Genomic DNA, 20671 nt, shown 5'->3' with positions numbered 1-20671 from the left:
CCCATAAAACCACAATGTCCCTTTTACACTTTGGTTTTTGTACTGATATAAGCATCGTTATGTGACATTTAACATTTCCCAAAATGTTAAACAATTCCATTGTAACTTATCTTCTTGTACTAAAAAGGAAACTTACAGAACCAATGTCTTAGCTAAATTTACTCAACTCTGTCAATCTAACTGCTAAACTATTCAGGCCTCTAAGTCCCAGAATGTCTTGGGGTGACCCTGTATGGAGATCTAATATATTAACATATATTTAATAATGTGCAGTATATGAAAGATATTGAATAATACACTATACTGGATTTATAATACATTTCTTAATATATTCTTGATACATAATGGAATATTGGAGTCTATTGCAGAGTATACAGTATGATAATATTTCAATAGTTTCTGACTGGATTTTTTAACATCTGTCAAAGTATGTTGCTTCTGTAAGGGCCAGTTTATTTAGTAAATATATAGACCTTCTCATACATTGGATACATTTCCACAGTCGCTGTTTTGTTTTTCTGTTGTCACTAAAACCCTCATTTCATCTGCTGAGTATGACTGGTTCATCGAAGCTTTTAGGAATCTGAGACTTGTCAATGGGATTGTGTTTTGTGCTGTAGTCCGATGTGGGCACAATGGTCGCCGCTCCCTGTTATGCTCTAATTGGATAAATGATGTGTGCAAACTGCTGCTTTTCATTCTTATGACTCTAAACTGCTTCAACCGACACTGCCGTCCACACAGCCACTAACAAGATAACGTATTCTCTGTTGCCCAGATGACAGGCCTAATGTGTCTGTCACTCATACTAACAGCGTCTCGGTCTGGCAGAGAGCCACATCCCTGCCTGTCAAACTTACTATTTGTTAATGTCTGTCTGTCAGAATTGGTTTCAGTTGCTGATTGAACAGAGTCTTTTTCAATGTGTGATTTAGTTAAGTATTGTATAACACACTGCTCCGCAATTAAAGTTTGAGAAACTGTTGTGCTGCATTCATTGTTATCTCCACTTGCATCAGCCCATCAGAGCAGTAACACTGAATGCATAATGAGGAAAGAAACAGCCCATAAGCCATCTAATCATTTACACTGGAGGCATTAGCATATTTTTGGAGCGGAATCTCAATTTCCCCAACTGTTACTTTTTTCATATTTTCTTGTGTTTCTTTTGAATAATTGATCCCATTTGGATTTCAGTGTAATCTTTGACTGGTCTGGCTTCTCACTTTCTGTGTGTGTTTGGGGAGTTTTGTTTAAGCCTGAGCTCCTTAGATCTCTTTCTCTTATCTTTCTGTCTCATTGTCTCTGTCTCCCCTTGCTGTCACCTACATCAGGTACATCAAACAAGTGCAGGAGTGTGTCGTGACTGCCCAGCATTATCCTGGCTCCATTATCCCGGCTAACAGTATTACTCAACTGACCTCATCTTAGTAACCTCTGGTTACGGTTAACGGTAGATATTAGACATTGAGAGTTCTGTCACCAAATTGTCATTTTTGGACGATATAACACCATAATGTTTGGCCAACATTCATGAACTGAACTACAACACCTGCTGTTACATCTTGGGTTTCTCTTTTCCAAATGTAGAATAATGTGGCGTCCATATCGCCCAAAGCAGTTATCGCAGCCACACTGCTCATCTTCTTTACATCTTTGATTCTTCACAAAAGGAATTCAGTGTTTTTGAGCCATTTGATTGCCTCTAATTTGCTGCAGTGCATTACTGACAGTGCCACCAGGTGAAAACACAAAATAAGCTACCTGATTAATTAAATTAAATGAATGCAGGCCAGATCCAATGTCTTCACAGTTTTCTGTCAAATATTTTGTGAAGTATACCGGGGGTTCAGGGGAGTGCAGACAGCAGTAAGTAGAATGGAGGTGACTGTCATCAATCAGTGCCATGTGATGGCACATTTTGTCCAACCTTCTGTTGTCAGATAAGTTGTTGCCGGTGTAGTGGGCTAGATGACGAGCTGTCTGTCTGTAAGGATTTAAGCTACTCATGATTGAGCTTTATGAAAGCTCTCACACACTCTTAAAGCCTCTTCCAAGGGGCTTTTTGGGACACGTTTGCATCTAAGGCACAGATGGTGCCCCCGATTCACACCCTGTGTTTACCCCCCCTGAAACAGGGTTAACATGCATTTAGCCTCAAACCTGACTTATTAATGGTTGGTCCTCATACTTAGTTGTTGCTGCCCTTGTTTTTTCTTGTTCTACCAGGTCATCATGCACCTCCTGTAGACCACCTGTAGGCTCTCCAGGGTGCTGTCTGTTCACATTTATGTTTTCCGTCTGCAGTGGCAGGCATGTAGAGCTACAGTTTAGAAGCAGAGATGTGTGTCCAGGCTAATCATACAGTACACACAAGCCACTCCTAACTGATTCTTTTTTTGTAGTGAAAGAATTAAACGGTTAATCCTCAGTGGTTCCATTTTTCTCTAATTTAAGAAAATAAATTGGAAAATATGATTTACTTTAGAGTACTGCAACTAACTAGAGCTGCAATGGTTAGTCAATAAATCAATTACTTGATCAACAGATAATTAATGGCCAGCTATTTTGATAATCAGTTAATCGATTAAGTCAAGTTCAAGCAATAATGCCAAAAATGTAATGCTTCTAGCTTCTCAAATGTGAGCATCTGCTCCTTTTCCTTGTACAGTAAATTGAATCTCTTAAAATTTTTTACTGTTGGTCAGATGAAAAAAACAGACATTTGATGATGTCATATCATGTTCAAATTGTAATGGACATTTTTTTATTTTCTGCTGTTTTATAGACTAAACAGTTAATCGAGAAAATAATTTTCAGATTGATCAATAATGAAAAGAATCTTTAGTTGCCGCCCTACAACTGAAAAATCTTCACTTTAGAGCTGCAACCAGAGAATGGTTCGAGTTTTGACTGATTAATTGATTATCAAAATAGTTGCTGACTCATTTTCTGTTGATTGACTAATCACTTTTTTGACTCATTGTTTCAGCTCTGGATAAGTGTTTTCTTAATTAACTTTGTCTTGTTGCCCTACCTAGAGATCATCTCCATCACTGTACAGTAGCATAACCTTGTAACTGTGTTTATAAAGTGTACCACGGATGTAGATCAGTGACGGTTGGCCCCCCGTACTGGGTGCTAAGGGGATTTTAGGGCCTGTGATCTGACAGCGTTCGTTCTAGTAATCCTATTACTCTGACTGCTGCTTTGCCAGACTACTGCATCGTACAGATCCGCACTCAGCATCTCCACATCACCATGGTGTTAACCTCTTGTTGCAGGATGCTCTGTTGCCCCACTGGCTTACCTTATTCCTCAGCCTGCCTGCCGGCTTGTTGTTTCTACATTCAGACAGTTTGCTTTCATTTTTGACTGAAAAGAAATATAGCATAACCACTGCAGAAACAGTAACTGAAGCCAAAAAGACTTCTTTACTGTAATATATACTCCTGGCTAAATCCAGACAGCTTTGCTTGTTGAGCCAGTGAGGCACTTTAGAAATGATATGAAACTATGTACTCGCTCTAGAAAGCAGTGGCATGTGTCCTGGTCGCTGAGCATAGCTGGCAGATTATCCATCACCGGCTTGGCTTTGTGGAAGTTGTTCGTATTGAGTGTAAAGAAATACTTATTGTCATTTAGGGCTGCAACTAACAATTATTCGATCAGTAGTTTGGTCTATACAGTGTCAGAAAATGGTGAAAAATGTTGATCACTGTTTCCTAAAGCCCTGTTTTGGAATATCAAATTTGTTGTCTTCTGCCAACCAACAGTCCACAATCCAAAGATATTCAGCTTATTATCACAGAGAACTAAAGAAACCAGAAAATATTCACACTTAAGAAACTGGAACCAGAGAATTTTGTCATTTTTTTCTGGACAAAATGATTCAAAACAACAAATCAATTATCAAAATAATTGCTGATTAATTTTCTGTCAATCGATCACTCGACAAATCTTTTTTGTCATTTGTGTAAACAGACAAACACTGAATGTAGCCACTGTTGTCTTTTTGACAAATGCTCTTGTTAGAAAGAAAAAACATAATATAATCAGACTTAGCTGTTTATGTGGTTAATCAAATTACTCCATCTTTTATTTGTCTGGTTAAACTGTGTTCATTACGTAAGGGAACTGAGAACTCACAACCATACACGCACACACACACACACACTCACACATACACATACACATACATACAAATGAAATGCCCACAAGACAAAAGCAGAGATTACAGACAACGTGAAAGAAACAAGATCATTTGTAAAAGACAATTACTTCATAATCTCAGCACACATGAGATACTACAAACTCTAATTCATTACACACATTAATTTATATCTGAGTAACTAAACCAGATACATCTATTACCAACATAAACCTTTATTAGGGTCCAAGGGCCATCCAAACCAGGATTAGGGTGAGGGTTAATCTATATAGTTGTTTAACCAGTTGCCCAAACATAACATTTTCCAGCCTAAAATGATCTTACTTTGCAGTAGAACCACAGAAGATGTATAACTGAGTCCCCGCTGCTCCAACTACAACAACAATGATCTGATAAACTGTGTCTCATTTTCTTCAATTTCACTGGCGTTACATGTGACTCAGATCAGGAGTCACCACTGTCTCTTAATTTGATTTAACCTGCTAGATGACGTTTTCTGTGTCAGACTGTCTGAAGACTATAGTTCTACTTTTCCTCCATCTTGTCCAGGAGTTAGGACGTGTCTTCTTGATTCACCATTTTTTAAAACATGTTGAAGCCCATCTGTTATTTTGTCTGAAACACAGATGAGATCAGAACTCGGTGTTACATCACTGTGGATTTGGGTTTTCAGCTGGCAGTAACCTCATGACTATATGTCCATTCAGGGACAGGAAATCCTTGCGTTGCCTTCCCGAGTGCACACGTGGTATTTCGTGTGTACCTGTGTGCACCTTTCTGCACATATGTCACCGAGAGTGAGTGTTTGGCATGCTCAGGTCGTTCCTTTGTATTTCCTTCATGTCACATGTGACTAACTCTGAGTATCCGCCGTCAGCGCTCTGGGACTGGCTGTCCTTTCACTGTGCCTGTCAGCGACTCACTCAGGCGTGGGTCCATTCTCACTGCAAGGGCACAGACACTGGAGGAGTGCCTGCCTGGGCCCGCACTGGGGCTTAGCTGCTTCCTCTGACAAGCCTGCATCAGGAGTAGTTGATTCCTCTCCAGAGGTACAGGTTAACTGATCCCACATCACATTTACTGTTTTCTTCCATTGCACCTTCTCTTCCTGACCTCGCTGCTTTTTAATTCTAAACGAAGGACATTATGATTATCAATTAAGTGCACCACATGGTTTCCTCCCAGAGTTCAAGAGCTTTGATTCTTTCCCTGCTCCTGTGCAGACGTATTAACAAGGGCCAGAATTGATCAATTCTGTCTGTCAGCTATAAACACACTCGCAGTGTAAGTAATGAAAGTCATTTATCTAGAAAAGTCACAGCTGTAGCTCCCAGATGGAGCTGGCACAGTGTCACTGCCAGCTGTGGTTGCTTATCTGTCGACCAGAAGATTGTCACTAAAATCCAGAGTAAAGAGTAAATTCTTGTGAAGCAGTCGCAGTAAAAGCTCAACAGAAACAGAAACCCTTCAATCAAAACTGCCCCAAACTCTATTTGAAAAACTTGCTCACTTCACAATAAAAGCCCCAGTTATTCTACACCCTGCCAGTAAAATTTCAGTGTTGCGTGTAACCCCGCTGTCATCGAGAAGCCCCCATCAAGCAGCCCTTTAATCGGGCTGTTTCCTGTTAGCACCTTCTCTACCACAAGACCAGACTGCTGCTGCTCGCTGGGGGCTGCCAACAGACTGGAGCCTAGGAGTCCAATCCATAATATCTGCACTCATGCGGAAGCCGCTCACGTAGGCACAGACAGGCACCGGCAAGCAAACGCACACACGTACACGCTTTTTTAAATTTTGATAGCCTATCTAGCTCCTTATCGTTCTTTTTTTCACACGCAAACCAGCCAGCATGCACAAACACAAACTCCCTGTCTGTTTTTGATCTAGGCCAAGGTCATCGTCCGTGGCGACTGTCAAGGTAATTGCTCCCTCATACACGCTCCTGCTGACTAATGATGAGATGTGCCAGTTCACTCCGGAGGTTCGGGCCTCTACAGTGTCATGGGAGTCACTCCGTCCTCCCTGTTTGGCCGTGAGGCTGAGACGCCTGTCTGAAAATACTACTCACAGGGAGAGAGACTAGTTGAGCAGCGGTGATTAAAGCTCCGCTTCATTGTTTAAACTAATGGGACATTGAAAGAGGCAGCTGCTTGACTGTCAAAACATGTGATTTCCTCCTCCAAAAATTAGCACACACAGTTGGGAGTTTAACATAAATAAACTCGCTAATTTTGTTCTCAACTTGTTTGCTGCTACTTTGATTTCCAAGAAGTCTCTTTTCACGGTAAACGCTGTTGTGTCTCTCGGTTCAGTTCAGCTTCCAACAGTCGTCTCTTTGTGTGCCCAATTGGGGGGAAAAAAGTAAAATTCCTTGGAAGTCCCCAAATCCTGGGAATTGTAATGAAGGGGTTGCTAGGTTGCGATGTATAGGGCCTATTGTGGGCTCCTGTATGGATTCAATGGTACTACAGGGAGCATCAATGACCCACAATGCACCCCGCATTCCTCTGCTTTTCAGGATCATTGAAGGGGAGTGGGGGGTTGCCCAAAATTTCTTATTCCATGATTTGGTTCGCAAAAAACCTAAATATTCACTCTAAAAATATCAATGAACAGCAGGAGAGAAAACAACTGTCCTTTTCCAACTTTTTTATGTAAAAAGTTCTGAAGCCAGAGTTTCATTCTCTTAACTGAACATGTAAGACTCACCGGCCTTTCATTAAAACGTTGCTGACAGGTGCCTTTTGGAGCCAGGAGGTTTTATTTTGAGTATCTGCAGTACAATTACTTCCATGTAATGACTGGGAGCCTTGTTCCTTGAACTGCACTCCCTCTAGGAAAGAGGACGTCAACATCATAATACTGGAGTCCTTAATGTCCTCTGGGATGTCCTCTCCTCTCCACTTAGCTCTGATTTAGATCTTGATCTGTGTTTGAGGATTGTAAGACCCACATATTTGCTTTATGTGTGTGCAGAGTGTGCTTTCTGGCTCACTGGTCCAAGCCAAATAAGGATAAATGATCCATCATAATCATAATCGTAGCAATTGAATACACTGGAAGTGAATATTAACAGCTTCTCTCTAAGTTTTAATCCAAACTAAATTGTATTCTTTGCAAGTCTGCGTCCCAGTGCTAACAAAACATCAAGTTTCTCTTAGTCGCTTGGTCTATAAAAGGTCAGAAAATGGTGAAAAATGTCCATCATCTCAACCTCAAATGTCCAGTTTTGTCCTGATCATCAGACCATGACCCAGAGATACTTAGTTTACTGTCACAGAAGCCTAAACAGGCCAGAAAATAATCTCATATAAGAAGCCGGTGCTAGAGAATTTTAGCATATGTCTCTTGAGAAATTACTTAAATAATGAATCAGTTAGCTGATAAATTCTCTGTCAATGGAATCGACTAATTTCTGCAGCTCTAATCACGTATCTGCTGTGGCTGATTAATGTTAACAGAATATATTATACATAGAGATGCACCAATCCAATACCAGTACTGTATATTGCCCAAATCTAAAATCTGTGAAACTCATTGCACTAATTTTTACATAAAGTAAAATGAGGTGACGGGAAAACTGAGTCAGCAACCTGCAGTGACTGAATAAATGTCACGTCATGCTGCTGAAATGTACATATTTTCACGACTTAAGAGTTTATTAACAACTAGGATGAACTATCAGAACAATTATTGTGGAATAATGATACATATGGAGTCCAGTGGATCTCTGTACAGCATATTTACTCATCAAGAGCTTTATTTTAAAGCTCTGGAGTTCCTGTTATTAAATAGTGATCATAGTGAGTAGATTATTCATGCCACATTGAAAAACTGCCCTGAAACTGTCAGAGCAAATTCTATTGTCTTAGCTTGATCAAATATTACTAATAAAAAGTGAATGGGCTCTTCTCTCCCCTGGTTTGATCTTGTATGTTACGTCTCTCTTTTAAAGAGGCTAACCCAAAATTTAACCCAAAAAAAAAAAAAAAGACTGGACTCACTAAGACAGATTTCCCTCACTCATTTTGTACACATAGCAACAGCCATTGCTATTCACTCTGACGCTTTCATAATAGATTGCAGAGTAGACGCTGACTGAAAATTTGTTACGCTGTCTGGGAAGACTGATGAGTCTGACGGCTTAAACACTCAGACTGGGGGAAGATTTGAAATATATGCTCTCACTCTGCTTGCTTTAAGCCTGTGCTGTAATGCTGCAACACTCTCAGTCACTACTGGAGGCATAGTTTTAAGGCTTTAAGACCGCATCTTAGAATGTAAAGCCCATGTCCTTTGCATGCCTGCCCAATCCACATATTAGTCATGCATTCATTACAACTCATGCATTATTCCTAAAGTCTGTCTTCCAAAATTTCTCCAACATTATACAGAATTTTTGAGAATCCGTAACAGCAGACTAAAGCAACCTAAGCTCCTCTCTGACATATTTTTATGCCTTGCTGGAAGTTTTGTAACCTGACATGCTGAGACTTAGGGGAACTTGGGTTAATTGTTTGTTCCGGTGTTGAGAAACCATAGGAGAAACCATAACAATGCAAGTGCATTAAAAGCTTGAATATTTCAAAACACTTTGCACTTAAGCAAAGAAAATATAAAATTTTCATACTTTGGATGAAGTTGCAAATTCCCATTTTGCTTCACCAGAATGCTGGCATAAACTCTGAATTATGAACGAGCTGCGTGTGAGTGTTTTGACACAGTGCGAGTGAAGGTATTTGCATGACTTTGCAGGTATGTGTTAGAGTTTGTGTTGTGTGAAGCTCAAAAGAGCTGCAACGATTTGTCCACTAATCGATTATTTGCCAACAATTAAGTTAATCGGCGACTATTTTGATAATCAGTTAGTTATTTTTAGACATTTTTGGAGAAAAAATGTCCAAATTCGCTGATTTCAGCTTCGCAAATGTGAATATAGTCTCCTATGACAGTAAACTGAATATTTTTGAGTTGTGAACTTATGGTCAGGACAAAATAAAACATTTGAGGGTGTTATCTTGGAATTTTCCGACAATTTATGGAGCAAATTAATCGATTAATCAAAAAAATAATCGTTAGTTGCAGCCCTAAAGATCACATATATATATGTGTGGGTTTTTTTATATAAAGCTTTATATTTGTTTTTACACCCCATTTTAATTATGTAACTAACATTATTCTTAATTGATGCATTCAGTTGATAACCTTTTACTGCCTCCTTTCAGTTGTGGGTCTCCACATCTGGCAGGTCGATGCCCGAAAATCATTATTCTGCTCAATCGCCTTTCTCCAAATTACTTCATCTCATTAATCGCCCCAGAAATCGATTTTGCACAGGAATTGTAAGGCCGCTCCGAAAGACACAAATAAAGCTCAGCACCTGGTTTATGGTTTCACACTTCTCCTTTCATCTCACCACCACCATCTCACCGTACTGCTTCTCTTTGAAGCATGAACATTTATCTATTCCTCCTCTGTAAACCGTGGTTAGCGTCGCTCTCCCTCTCTGTGGTCTGTTTCCTCCTCTCCCTCTCTAAACCTATTCTCTATTTAATCAGCTCTCTCAGGATTCAGTTCTGTATAATTAGAGACTGAAACTTTAATCACCATGGATCCAGGGCAGGGAGAGCATGGCGTCTCAAACAGACACAAGCAGAAAAATTAGCATGAAAGAAAAGTATGGAAACGTAGAAATGAATGTGACAAAAATGGACTTCATTAAGTTGTGACATTCATTCGCTGTCGGTCTGCACTCGTTCAGGGACAGTGTGGACACATATTAGGTTCACATAGGACAAATAAAACCCAAACTACCTCATAATCATGTCTGGTAGGTCTTGACTTGTTCATAATACTGAGCTAATTGTGCCAGTTCCGCATTGTGTAGCTGGATTAAAAGGTCAGAGTTTGCAGGAGGTCTTTACATAACAACAGCTGTCTCCTCACCTCCTCTCATTCTGTCTCCTTCTATCTGTCCACCTCTCCTCTAATCTTCCCTCCTCTGTTTTTCCATCTTTGTCTTCTTACCCTTGATTTGTCTCCATACTGGCATTCATTTTGCCCCTTTTTTCAACATCTCATCCTGTCTTCTCTTCTCTTTCCTTTACTTATTCATCTAGCTGAAGACTTCACTTATGCTGTGTATTAATATTTTGGCAGAATGTGGAAAACAGAAAGCTGGATGCTGGCCTCTTGTGTCTGCAGCAGAACTGGGGAAAAAAAAATGTTAAATTATCCAAACTTTACCTCTGTGGTGAATACAAGATGTGATTAAAATTCAAGACCTTGATGTTTGGCCATTTTATGAGTTTTAGAGAAAAAAGATAGATGGAAAAAGTTCTGTTAGTCTTGTGTCTGTGACCTGTGGAGTTTCAATTTATTTATAGTGCAAATTATTACTTAGAGACATTTTAAAATGAAGTCACATTTGAAGACTACCTAGTCATTTAGTGCCACTGAATGGATTGTTTTTTTAAGTATATCAAAGGAATAGTTCATTTGGGGAAATGTGACTATTCTCTTTGCTCTCTTGTTCAGACAGAAAGCAAAGCAACATTTTCTCCTTGCCTCCTTCGCACTTAATTGACCGCTGGACCATTTGTGTTTTTTTGGCCCTAAACAGCCAAAATACCAAAAACTGTACATTAGCTGTAAGCAACCAACGCACCAACCGTGTCTCTCTCTCCTTTTCCCTCTCATCTCCTTATGTTTATGAAGAATTCATAAAGCTCGGGGATAGACGGAAATCTTTCGCTCAAGTTGAGACATTTTCAACTCACGCAGATGCTTCTTTGCATCAGTTTGTGCCGCCCGAGTCGATACACGTCTAATCACATCCTTCCGTTGACTTTGTATATAACCGTCTAAAATTTGCTTCTCATGTGGTCTAAACACTCTCATATAGTGGCTGGTTCAAAGTAAAAAAAAAACTGCCTGTGCAGATTAAACAAATGAGATGTAACTTGTTTATTAGTGAGCTTTACAAGTGCTGGTAAACAGATTTTTTCACCTTCGGACAGACACATACAGACACAAGAGTGGTATTAATCCTCTCATCTAACTCTCAGCAAGAAAGTGAATAAGTGTATTAGGGTTGCAACTAAAGATTATTGTCATTATCAGTTAATTAGTTGATTACTTTCTCGATTAATCAATTAGTCGTTTGGTCTATAAAATGTCAGAAAATGGTGAAAAATGTTGATTACTGTTTCCCAGATCTGAACATGCAACCTAAAATATCTTGTTTTGTCCTGATCAACAGTCCATAACCCAAAGATATTCAGTTCACTATCAAAGAGGACAAAAGAAACCAGAAAATGTTCAAATTTTAGCAGCTGGAAACAGAAAATTGTTGCATTTTTCCTTAAAAAGTTACTCAAAAAGATTTATCAGCTATCAAAATAGTTGGCGATTAAATGTCTGTCGATCGACTAATTGATAAACCGACAAATAGTTGCAGCTCTAAAGTGTATTTCCTAACATTCCTTTAATCTGCCAAGGTTAAACCTCCTTTTTCTCAAAATCCCCATGACAACCAGAGAGCCATTTTCCATCACAGCTGATTTACACCCCACAGTTCTGACATACCTGCTGACATTTTAAGCTACAGTATGAAACCAGCTTAAAAACTAACAAGTCCAACACCTGCATTCTGTGTATTTCGTCCCGTGATAAATGACTGAGGCCTGGAAGTCCCACTGTAGGCCTTGATAGCTGGTAGCTAACAATAGTTGAACCCTGCTTCATGTTTAAAAGTGACACTAATGTGAGTAGACATGCCAGACTTGCTAAGTTCCTCAGCTGAGAGCTCGGCCAGCTGACGAGGTGGAAACGTGTTAGTCACTCAGTGCAGACACAGCTGTTGTGTACCACTCAGCAAACAGAATGAAGGGAAACCCATATTCCTGGACCTTTTTACTTAAATGTTCTTGTTTAATGTAACTGGGTAGTTTTGTGTTTCATGTCCCTGGGAAGCAGAGAGAAAATGAGTCAGGGAGATCAGCTGTACATGGCCACATGGTCATTTCCTGTCACTTTAGATTTATAATATGATACTATCAGCCATGTGACAGGTTCTCAGGATTTGTATTTTAGAGGATTAATGAGGTATAACTGACAATGTCATTAGCCACATATAATGAGAGTCAGAATACAGCTGAACTGCTGTGGGTATTTTTGACCTTTTGTGTTTTGGCTGTGGTGAAGTCACAGTGTCCTTTCTCTTTTTAATGGCATCAGAGAGCAACAGAGAAGTTCTTTGTTTGGCTTGGCTACTTATATTCATCAGACTTTATCACCGCTCTGCCAAGCTATTAAAGATTCTGATATATTAAAGTGCACTGGAGATCATGTTTTAATGCTGACAGATTGTTCCTACTTATGCCCTTAATTCTGTCAGCATGCCAAATGTGCAGCAGGACACACTTAGGTCACTCTCCCTGCAATGAAGATGTGGAGTGCATGATTTATCATGCATTGATTTTTTTTAAACTCCTCTTAAAACTGATCGTTTCAGTCATATGTGATCAGGTGCAACCAACAAACTTACATTATAAAAGTGTAATTTATATAAATACATGCAGTTTATTGGTTGCTGCCTGTTCCAGTCTTTTATTTTGAGGTATTTCATACAGAAAACATGAGATACCATTAATATGTAGTGCTAATATTCTAATTTTCTTTTTGTCTGCCTAGTTTGAATTCAAGGCCAAGAACATCAAGAAGAAGAAGGTCAGCATTGTTGTGTCGGTGGACGGGGTCAAGGTGATACTGAGGAAGAAACAGAAGGTGAGTCATTAGTGACTATCTCTAAAAAAGGATGAGAAATAACCCTGTTTCTCCAGATTCAGAAAGCAAATATCAGACTGAGCAGTTTTAGTATTGTAGTAATAATAATTGTACAGTATAACTTGATTGGATTTGTTATTGGTGTGAAACTGTTGCTTTATCACAATCATCTTTCTCATACTCAGAGAAAAGAATGGACGTGGGATGAGAGCAAGATGCTGATCATGCATGATCCCATTTACAGGTCAGTCAGCCTATGTTCATATGTTAAACAAATATAAAATCTCATGATCTTTGCCTCTTCATTTATACACCCAGTGTTTAAAGTCCCTCTGATATTCCTGTGTGTGTTCTTTTTAGCTTTAACCAAGGTAATTACAGTGAGTATACAGTAGATAATATATACTGTGTGTCTCTCAATGGAAATTATATCCTCCAATTTGGCTTCTGTGGATGAAGCTGAAGTTTTACCATTCAGGACTAATGTACATGAATGTGCTATACATGCCAAATGCAGTTGCATTCTTTAGGCAGCATAATGAATAATCTATAGCTCGTGCATGTAGTTAGGAGAGCATATGTTCGTATACTTTAATGCATGTAAGTATTCCAGGGAGGCACTCTGCTCCCAGATTGTATTCATAGTATTCTGGTATTTTCAGAGCAAGTGTGCAACGTTCAGCCAAATTGCCACTTCCCATAAATTGTGAAAATGATTTTAAATGATGTGTTGGATTATGTTAAAAGATGAGAGTGTGCCCAAAGAACAAAATGCATTTATTATGACTTTAACGTCTAATCCCCTTCCCTGTTTGCATGGTGATGATGGAGCCTGTCAACCAAAACAGCAGCGGACATGCGAAGCTGTCAAGCAACTCACAGTAATTAAACTGTTGAGTGTCAAAATTATATTACCTGTCAGGGGCTGAGAAGAGATTGAAAATTTTGAAAACAAAGTGCAAGCAGAAATTAAAAGGTTTTTGGTGAGGAGAGTTGTGAAATTATGTATTCTTTTGTAATGTCTTGGCTGGCAAGAACAGAAACAAGCAATTATTACTAATCAGGCAATCTCTTCAAAGAAGTGGAAATCTCAAACAGAAAGTGGTAGGCGGCCACTTAAAAGTGTCTCAACATTAAACAGGCTTGTGTTTGACTCTGTGCACTTGAAAATTGTGCGTGTGTGTTTGTAAATTATGTATATATCTGTGGGAGGATCTCGTTTGGCAAAGCCACACCTCATCAAGGGACTGTGTGTGTTCAATATAATTAGCCTTGCTGGTGTTTCTGTGTGTGTGTGTGTGTGTGTGTGTGGGAGTGCGGTTGGGATACACTGTATAGCACTATATCTGTCATGTGACTTTTGGTAGTGGATGGGTATAATCTGTTTGTCTGGTTCCAAGTAGGGATGTTTTATAGCAGTGGAGCTTCAGATGGAGAAGCAGGTCTGACCCTTCTCTCTGCCAGTTTACTGCAGAGTGTGTCGGTTCAAGGTTGCTGGCAAGGACAGAACCCGACAGCATACTTATACGACAGGCGGTGTATACAGTATAGTAGTGTACTAGCATGTCTTTGTATAGTATAAGTATTATACTGTAAATATACCCCTTTCTTTTTATTTATATCTGAATAAGGTAAATTCTTCTTTTCTTATTCTTTTCTTTCTTATTATGTCATCAGTAGGATATTAATGAAGGTCTTTTATATTTAGGTTTATGTAACTTAAAGGGGACATATCATGCTTTTTGTGATTTTCTATTATTTTTATATTGTCATGACGTCGGATGTCTATGTTAAACGTGGTCAAAGGTCCTAAACTTGAGTGGAACGTATGTAAAAATGCTCCCTGCAAGTCAAAAGCCAGAGCTACCTCTGCTTTTTCCTCATGATGATGGGAGCTGGCCAATCAGAACAGAGTGCACCTTAAAGAGACAGGAGCTAAAACGGCCTGTTTCAGACCGAGGCTGAACTGAGCGGCTGTATAAAGGGCCCGTATAAGATAAATAAGGATTTTTTTGAACTTTAAATCATGCAAAGATATTCAAGTAGAGCCCCAGAATATAAATATAGACCTGGAAATGTGCATGATATCTGCTCTTTAATATTCAAGTTTTGCATCATGTTTTCCAGGATTTTCTACGTGTCTCATGACTCCCAGGACTTAAAGATTTTCAGCTACATCGCAAGAGATGGGACCAATAATTCCTTCAGGTGTAATGTCTTCAAATCCAAGAAGAAGGTACAGTTTGAGTCAGTTCATACACCTCCTGACTGTGGACCTTGGCCAGCAAACGTCTGACCAGAGATACAGACGTGCTTATCATTAAATTATAGTTTTTGGGGGGACTTTTGTGCTGCTTCTCTTATGTGTCATCGCCCCTGAGAACTCCAGTTTAAATAACTGAAAATGAAACTGGCATTCAGCAGTCGTATGGGGAGAAACCCGTAACTGCAGAGAGGAGAGGAGGATGATATACCAATTTAACCAAGTACAGCAGCATGAGTGGGCTTTAATCTAATGCAGCCGTGAGACATGTTGCATTTTAAGTAAGGTCCTTGCTTCTGTGCACTTTTTCCTTTTGCCACCAAATTTGCTGCTGTCATTGCTCCTTGATTTAAACCCCAAGTTAACTGTGGAGAATACAGCTTGTAGACTTGAATGTGATTTGATTTTGCTGTGTCCAGATACCTGTGACTGAGGGTTGTATAATTTCTGTATTTTTCAAATTTCATTGTTGTTGTTTCATTGTTTAACAATTAATTACCTAATTTTGTCAGCTCTGTTAATGGATTTTGGTTTTTAAATTTGATCATAAATTATATATCCTGTGGCTTAGCACTGAAAGAGGCACAAGGATTACAACTGCATATTTCACAGAAGCAGACCCATCATCAACTGTGTCTTTACCTTTCCTCAGTCTAGGCTGTTTTCTTGTGCACTGCTGCAATCGTTGTAAGTTACTGCTGTCTGCTGCCTTGGCTCAGAGGTCTTGTATTATCAGTCATCTGTAATGAGGATTGTACCACAGAAGTGATAGCATTAGTCTCTGAACCGGGGGTATTCAACCGTGGGCTATATTCCGGAGAGTCTGCAGGTTTTCCGTCCATCCAAAGACTACTGATTAACTCTTCTCAAAGCAGACAGGGGGAACTGATCAGTGAAATTACCTGCTGTGGTGTTTCTAAGTGTCTCCACTCCTTTCTCTCTGTCTCTCTCTCTCTCTCTCTCTCTCTCTCTCTCTCTCTCCTCTCCCCCTGTCTCTCTTTCCCTGCCAGACACAGGCCATGCGTATTGTACGGACAGTAGGTCAAGCCTTTGAGGTGTGCCATAAGCTCAGTCTGCAGCATGCAGAGCAGGATGCAGACGGACAGGCTGATGGAGAGAGTGACAACTCCACAGAGGAGCCCAGCAGTCATGGTGAGGCCTACCTAATAAGACTGTGCACCATCTACAACACATGGTTTTGCCTTTTGTAGACTACATTCAAATACACACAGATAAATAGACATTTCTGACGACTTTTTTGCTGATTTTCATAACTACAAAGTGTAAAAATGTGTAAAAAATATAATGAAATGTTAGTGATTATTACAATAAAATAATGCATTCACAGTTAGCAATAAAATCATGAAAACTTTGTTCACACTGAACTGATACTTAGGCTCTGTTGAGTCTCTTTGTGCAGTTTAGTTTCTGTTTGTTTTAATTTTACAATGTGCAAACACCTGCTGATTGTCTGAGCCTTTCACCTGTGAGATGATACACAGCCAACAATACTTTGTAGGCCAAGCAGAAGAAATACTGTGAATATAAACAAACATACAAAAACTAAATTACTGTACTAACTCTTTGTTGCTGGACTGCTGAGGAAGATATTAGCTGGATTCTTCTTAATATGTTCTTAGGTGAAAAAACAAAGTGTGGTGGTGCTAGTGGACATATCAGGAAATCATAAAAGTCCTCAGGATTCATCCTCTAGAGGTCATGAACGTCTGTACAAAGTTTCATGGCAGTCCATCCAATAGTCATTGAGATATTTCTATCTGGACCAAAGTGCTCAAATGACCAATCCACAGACAGACTGACTTTGCTCTCCCTAGAGCCAAACCTAAAACTCAGTATAAAACAGTCACTCTTAAACTTCCTTACAAACCCCCCCCCCCCCCCCCCCCCCCCTCTTTCTTTCTCTCTCAACCCAACTGATCAAGGCAGATGGCTGCCCACCAAGAGCCGGGTTCTGCTTGAGGTTTCTACCCGTTAAAGGGCAGTTTTTCCTTACCGCTGTCGCCAAGTGTTTGTTCATGATGTTCATAAATTAAAGAGTATGGTCTAGGCCTGCTCTATGTGAAAAGTGCCCTGAGATGACTTTTGTTGTGATTTTGCACTATATAATTAATATATATAATTGATTGATTGATTGATTGAAATCATACCAAATGAGGTTCTTGAGATACATGAGTGAGCATGATGTGGAGAGTTTTTAATACGTGTTTTTCACACTTACCAATGGAGAAAACTGCACATTCAATATTTAAAAACCCAATTAAACAGACAATATCAACATCTTATCCCATTCCAAGAACGACTGTGATAGCACAATGGATAGAAAATGTAATAAAAAACGTGAACTAACCAAATTTTACAATTATAATAATCGTCACAACAAAGGCATGCAAATATACAGAAAGCTTTGTGGTTACTGGGATGTGTCGCATCAATGCCCTCTTCACTTTTTAGATGTTTCATGAAGTGAGTCCCATTATGGTTTCTCACAAAAGCAATAATGCAACCATTCTCCACACAGAGAGTTAGTATATTAAAACCTCATAACTTTAACATCTGCTCTAAACAATGTTATTGTAGAAAACATGGTGTCTATGAGCCTTAATTGGTCATTTTGGTAATACAAGGACCATCTCTGTCCTTTCTGAAGCTTGACCATGGCCCTGTTTAGTGTGATTACATGTCTCTTTATGGCCTAAATGGAACCGTCAAACCTCACTACCTCACTAATTTAGCGCAGTGATCAAACAGTGTCAACACAGACGTCTGGTTACACAGGGATGTAAACAGATTTTTGGGGGCAACATTGAGCCTCATGCTGTGTTTATTTCATGTGGGAACAGAGGGCAGCGATGGGAAAGATTCCTATGATTATAACGTTCCCGTCATTGGACGACACAAGAGGGTGATGTCAGTCAGTGTTTCCAGTAATGAGTGTAATTTGCACACACTGAATGGGTAGTTGTCTAGCATTGAGCTACAGTTGTGTGGCATACAGAGTTGATCATGTGGGGGTAAAAACTGTGTGTGTGTGTGTGTCGATGTGTGTGTGTGTGTGTGTGTGTGTGTGTGTGTGTGTGTGTGTGTGTGTGCTCAAAATAGCATTAATTTAGGGCTTAGGTATCAAAATTCAGACATTAAGACACTCACTGTATGCATTCTTCTACTGCTAGGTAGGATATACCAGGGCTTTCAGGAGGATGTTAAATTCCTGAAACTGTATAAGCTATATTTATATTCTGGATTTTTCAATGAGGGAGAGGGAGTAGATGCCATTTTAAGGATTTTAACAAGATAATTCAACCTTTTTGTGGAAAAACGATATTAAACAGAAGTCAAGTGTATGTAGCTACTGGCAGAGTACTAACATATTCTAAACACTTCTAAAAAAGTCTCTTCAAAACTCAAGAAAAACAGACTCTGGAGGTAATGGTAATGCTTTGTTTGTTGTCTCTTTGTATTCTTCTACAGCCCGTAAACTGACAGGAGCAGAGCGAGGGGAGGAGGACAGCAAACAAGGAGGAAGACGAGGAGGAGAAGAGCCGTCAGCCGGCACCTCACTGTGTGAAAAGGCAGTCAGTGAAATTCTCCAGAGCCTGGCTGAGCTGAACGTGGTCAAACCTGGACAGACCATCATAGTAAGATACTGGGACACACACATTGAATTTTTGAGGGTGACTGATTGTGCTTACAGTCCTGCCCTACATTATAAAAGCAAACAGCATTTCAATTTCAAAGGTTTGAGATTAGATTTAATGGAAACAAATAACAGAGGTAAACTGAAATTGGACTCACATTTTCGAGCCAATTTTGCTAGGAGATATACTGTTAACTATAGATATTACTTATACTCATTTTATTTTAACACCTGCTGAGTCATTACCAGCCCAGAAACTCAGTTCTGTGTTCTTCCCACATTATACAAAGGAGGAGGTCTAGCTAACGTTAGCTGTCTCTCTTTTATGGGTGCATTTGTGGTGGTAGCAAATGACCAGCTGTCAAAACTCCAGTAATGACTGGTCCTGTGACCTCAGCACTCCATACATTACAACATGACTCATATCGCAACAGGGAGTAACTAACAAACAGAAAAAATGTACACTAGTGTAGGGGTGTTGTCACAGCAGAAAAATAAATAAAGTTGAAATTTCTTCTTTTTGGTAATTACAATTTTGACCAAATATGTACACAAGTCAAAACAAACACCATCTTTACTGTATATACAACTGTATTTACTGAGTTCTTAGCAAAAATTAATTTTGAATTAAGTTTGATTTTAAAGGACCAGTGTGTGGGATTTAATGGCATCTAGTGGTGAGGTTGCAGATTGCAACCTCCCCCTCCCCCTCTACTTCCAAGTGTGTAGGAGAACCTACGGTTGCCGAAAAACTCGCGAAAAATGCCCTAAAAAAAGCCCCATCTAGAGCCAGTGTTTGGTTTGTCCATTCTGGGCTACTGTAGAAACACAGCTTTGCAACATGGCGGGCTCCGTGGAAGGGGACCCGCTCCGTATGTAAATATGAAGGGCTCATACTAAGATAACAAAAACACAACAATTCTTATTTTCAGGTGGTTACACACCAATTAAAACATACTCATGAATATTATATTCCATTTCTGCCAAGTCCATTCCACTAGATGCCGCACTGCACCTTTAAGTGATGCATGCTCTCTGTGTGAATTAATAATATGTGTTTCACTACTCGAGCTACTGTATTGCATTTTAACTGTGAAGGGCAGTACTTTAATTTCTCTCCTTGCTGTGGTTGTATTTCTTGTCACAGTCATTGGGCAGCTAAACCTTGCGACAGCAAATTGCATTTGTTAGGACCGCCTCACATAAACACATTTGTATGAGGTATTTTTTTTTACTGTTATAGTAAATTTTCCCCTCAATTACTGACACCAGCGGCAGGGATAAAGTAGCAGCAGCATCCACATTTAATGATCACAGGTTTCTTTTCTCTAGACAGCTTCTGTCTTTGTAGCCACAGGACATTGGCTCTGCCGTGATTCGTGATTCATTGCTTTGGCTATAGTTGTGTTTTGATGCTATCTGAGCATAGTGCTGCCAAATGGCTCATTGAACTAAGGAAATACAGTATAGTGCTTTGTCATTGACTGCAGTGCCTGACCAGATCATTTACTGCAGCTCCAAGTTGGTAGAAGATACTGTAATAGTAATAATAATACTTATTATAATAATAATTAACTGTATTTGTATAGCGCTTTTCAAAAACAAGTTTACAAAGTGCTTCACAGACTAAAAATAATAATGATAATAATAAAACAAAAAGAAAAACTCTAGTTAAATGCCATTTTATAAAAATGTGCTCATATTTTCAAGTTCTAAGAGCCCTAGCTGTGGTATTTTGTACAAGTTGGAGGCGGTTGATGGATTTCTGGGACAGCCCAGGAAATAATGAGCT

At 39.4% G+C, this 20671-nt stretch overlaps 1 protein-coding gene across 1 annotated transcript in view; it reads left to right on the top strand.

The window, feature by feature from the left end:
- The window catches only part of si:dkey-34e4.1 (carboxyl-terminal PDZ ligand of neuronal nitric oxide synthase protein), a 58175-nt gene that overhangs the window by 16597 nt on the left and 20907 nt on the right, over positions 1-20671 (top strand). The window contains exons 3-7 of the mRNA XM_042396269.1: positions 12869-12961; positions 13147-13205; positions 15089-15197; positions 16235-16376; positions 18714-18880. Of these exons, the coding sequence (XP_042252203.1) occupies positions 12869-12961; positions 13147-13205; positions 15089-15197; positions 16235-16376; positions 18714-18880 (570 nt within the window). The remainder of the gene's footprint in view (positions 1-12868; positions 12962-13146; positions 13206-15088; positions 15198-16234; positions 16377-18713; positions 18881-20671) is intronic.

Source organism: Thunnus maccoyii, chromosome 19 (assembly GCF_910596095.1).
Source record: "Thunnus maccoyii chromosome 19, fThuMac1.1, whole genome shotgun sequence".
NCBI lineage: Eukaryota > Metazoa > Chordata > Actinopteri > Scombriformes > Scombridae > Thunnus > Thunnus maccoyii.
This window is presented reverse-complemented; position numbering and strand designations above follow the sequence as displayed.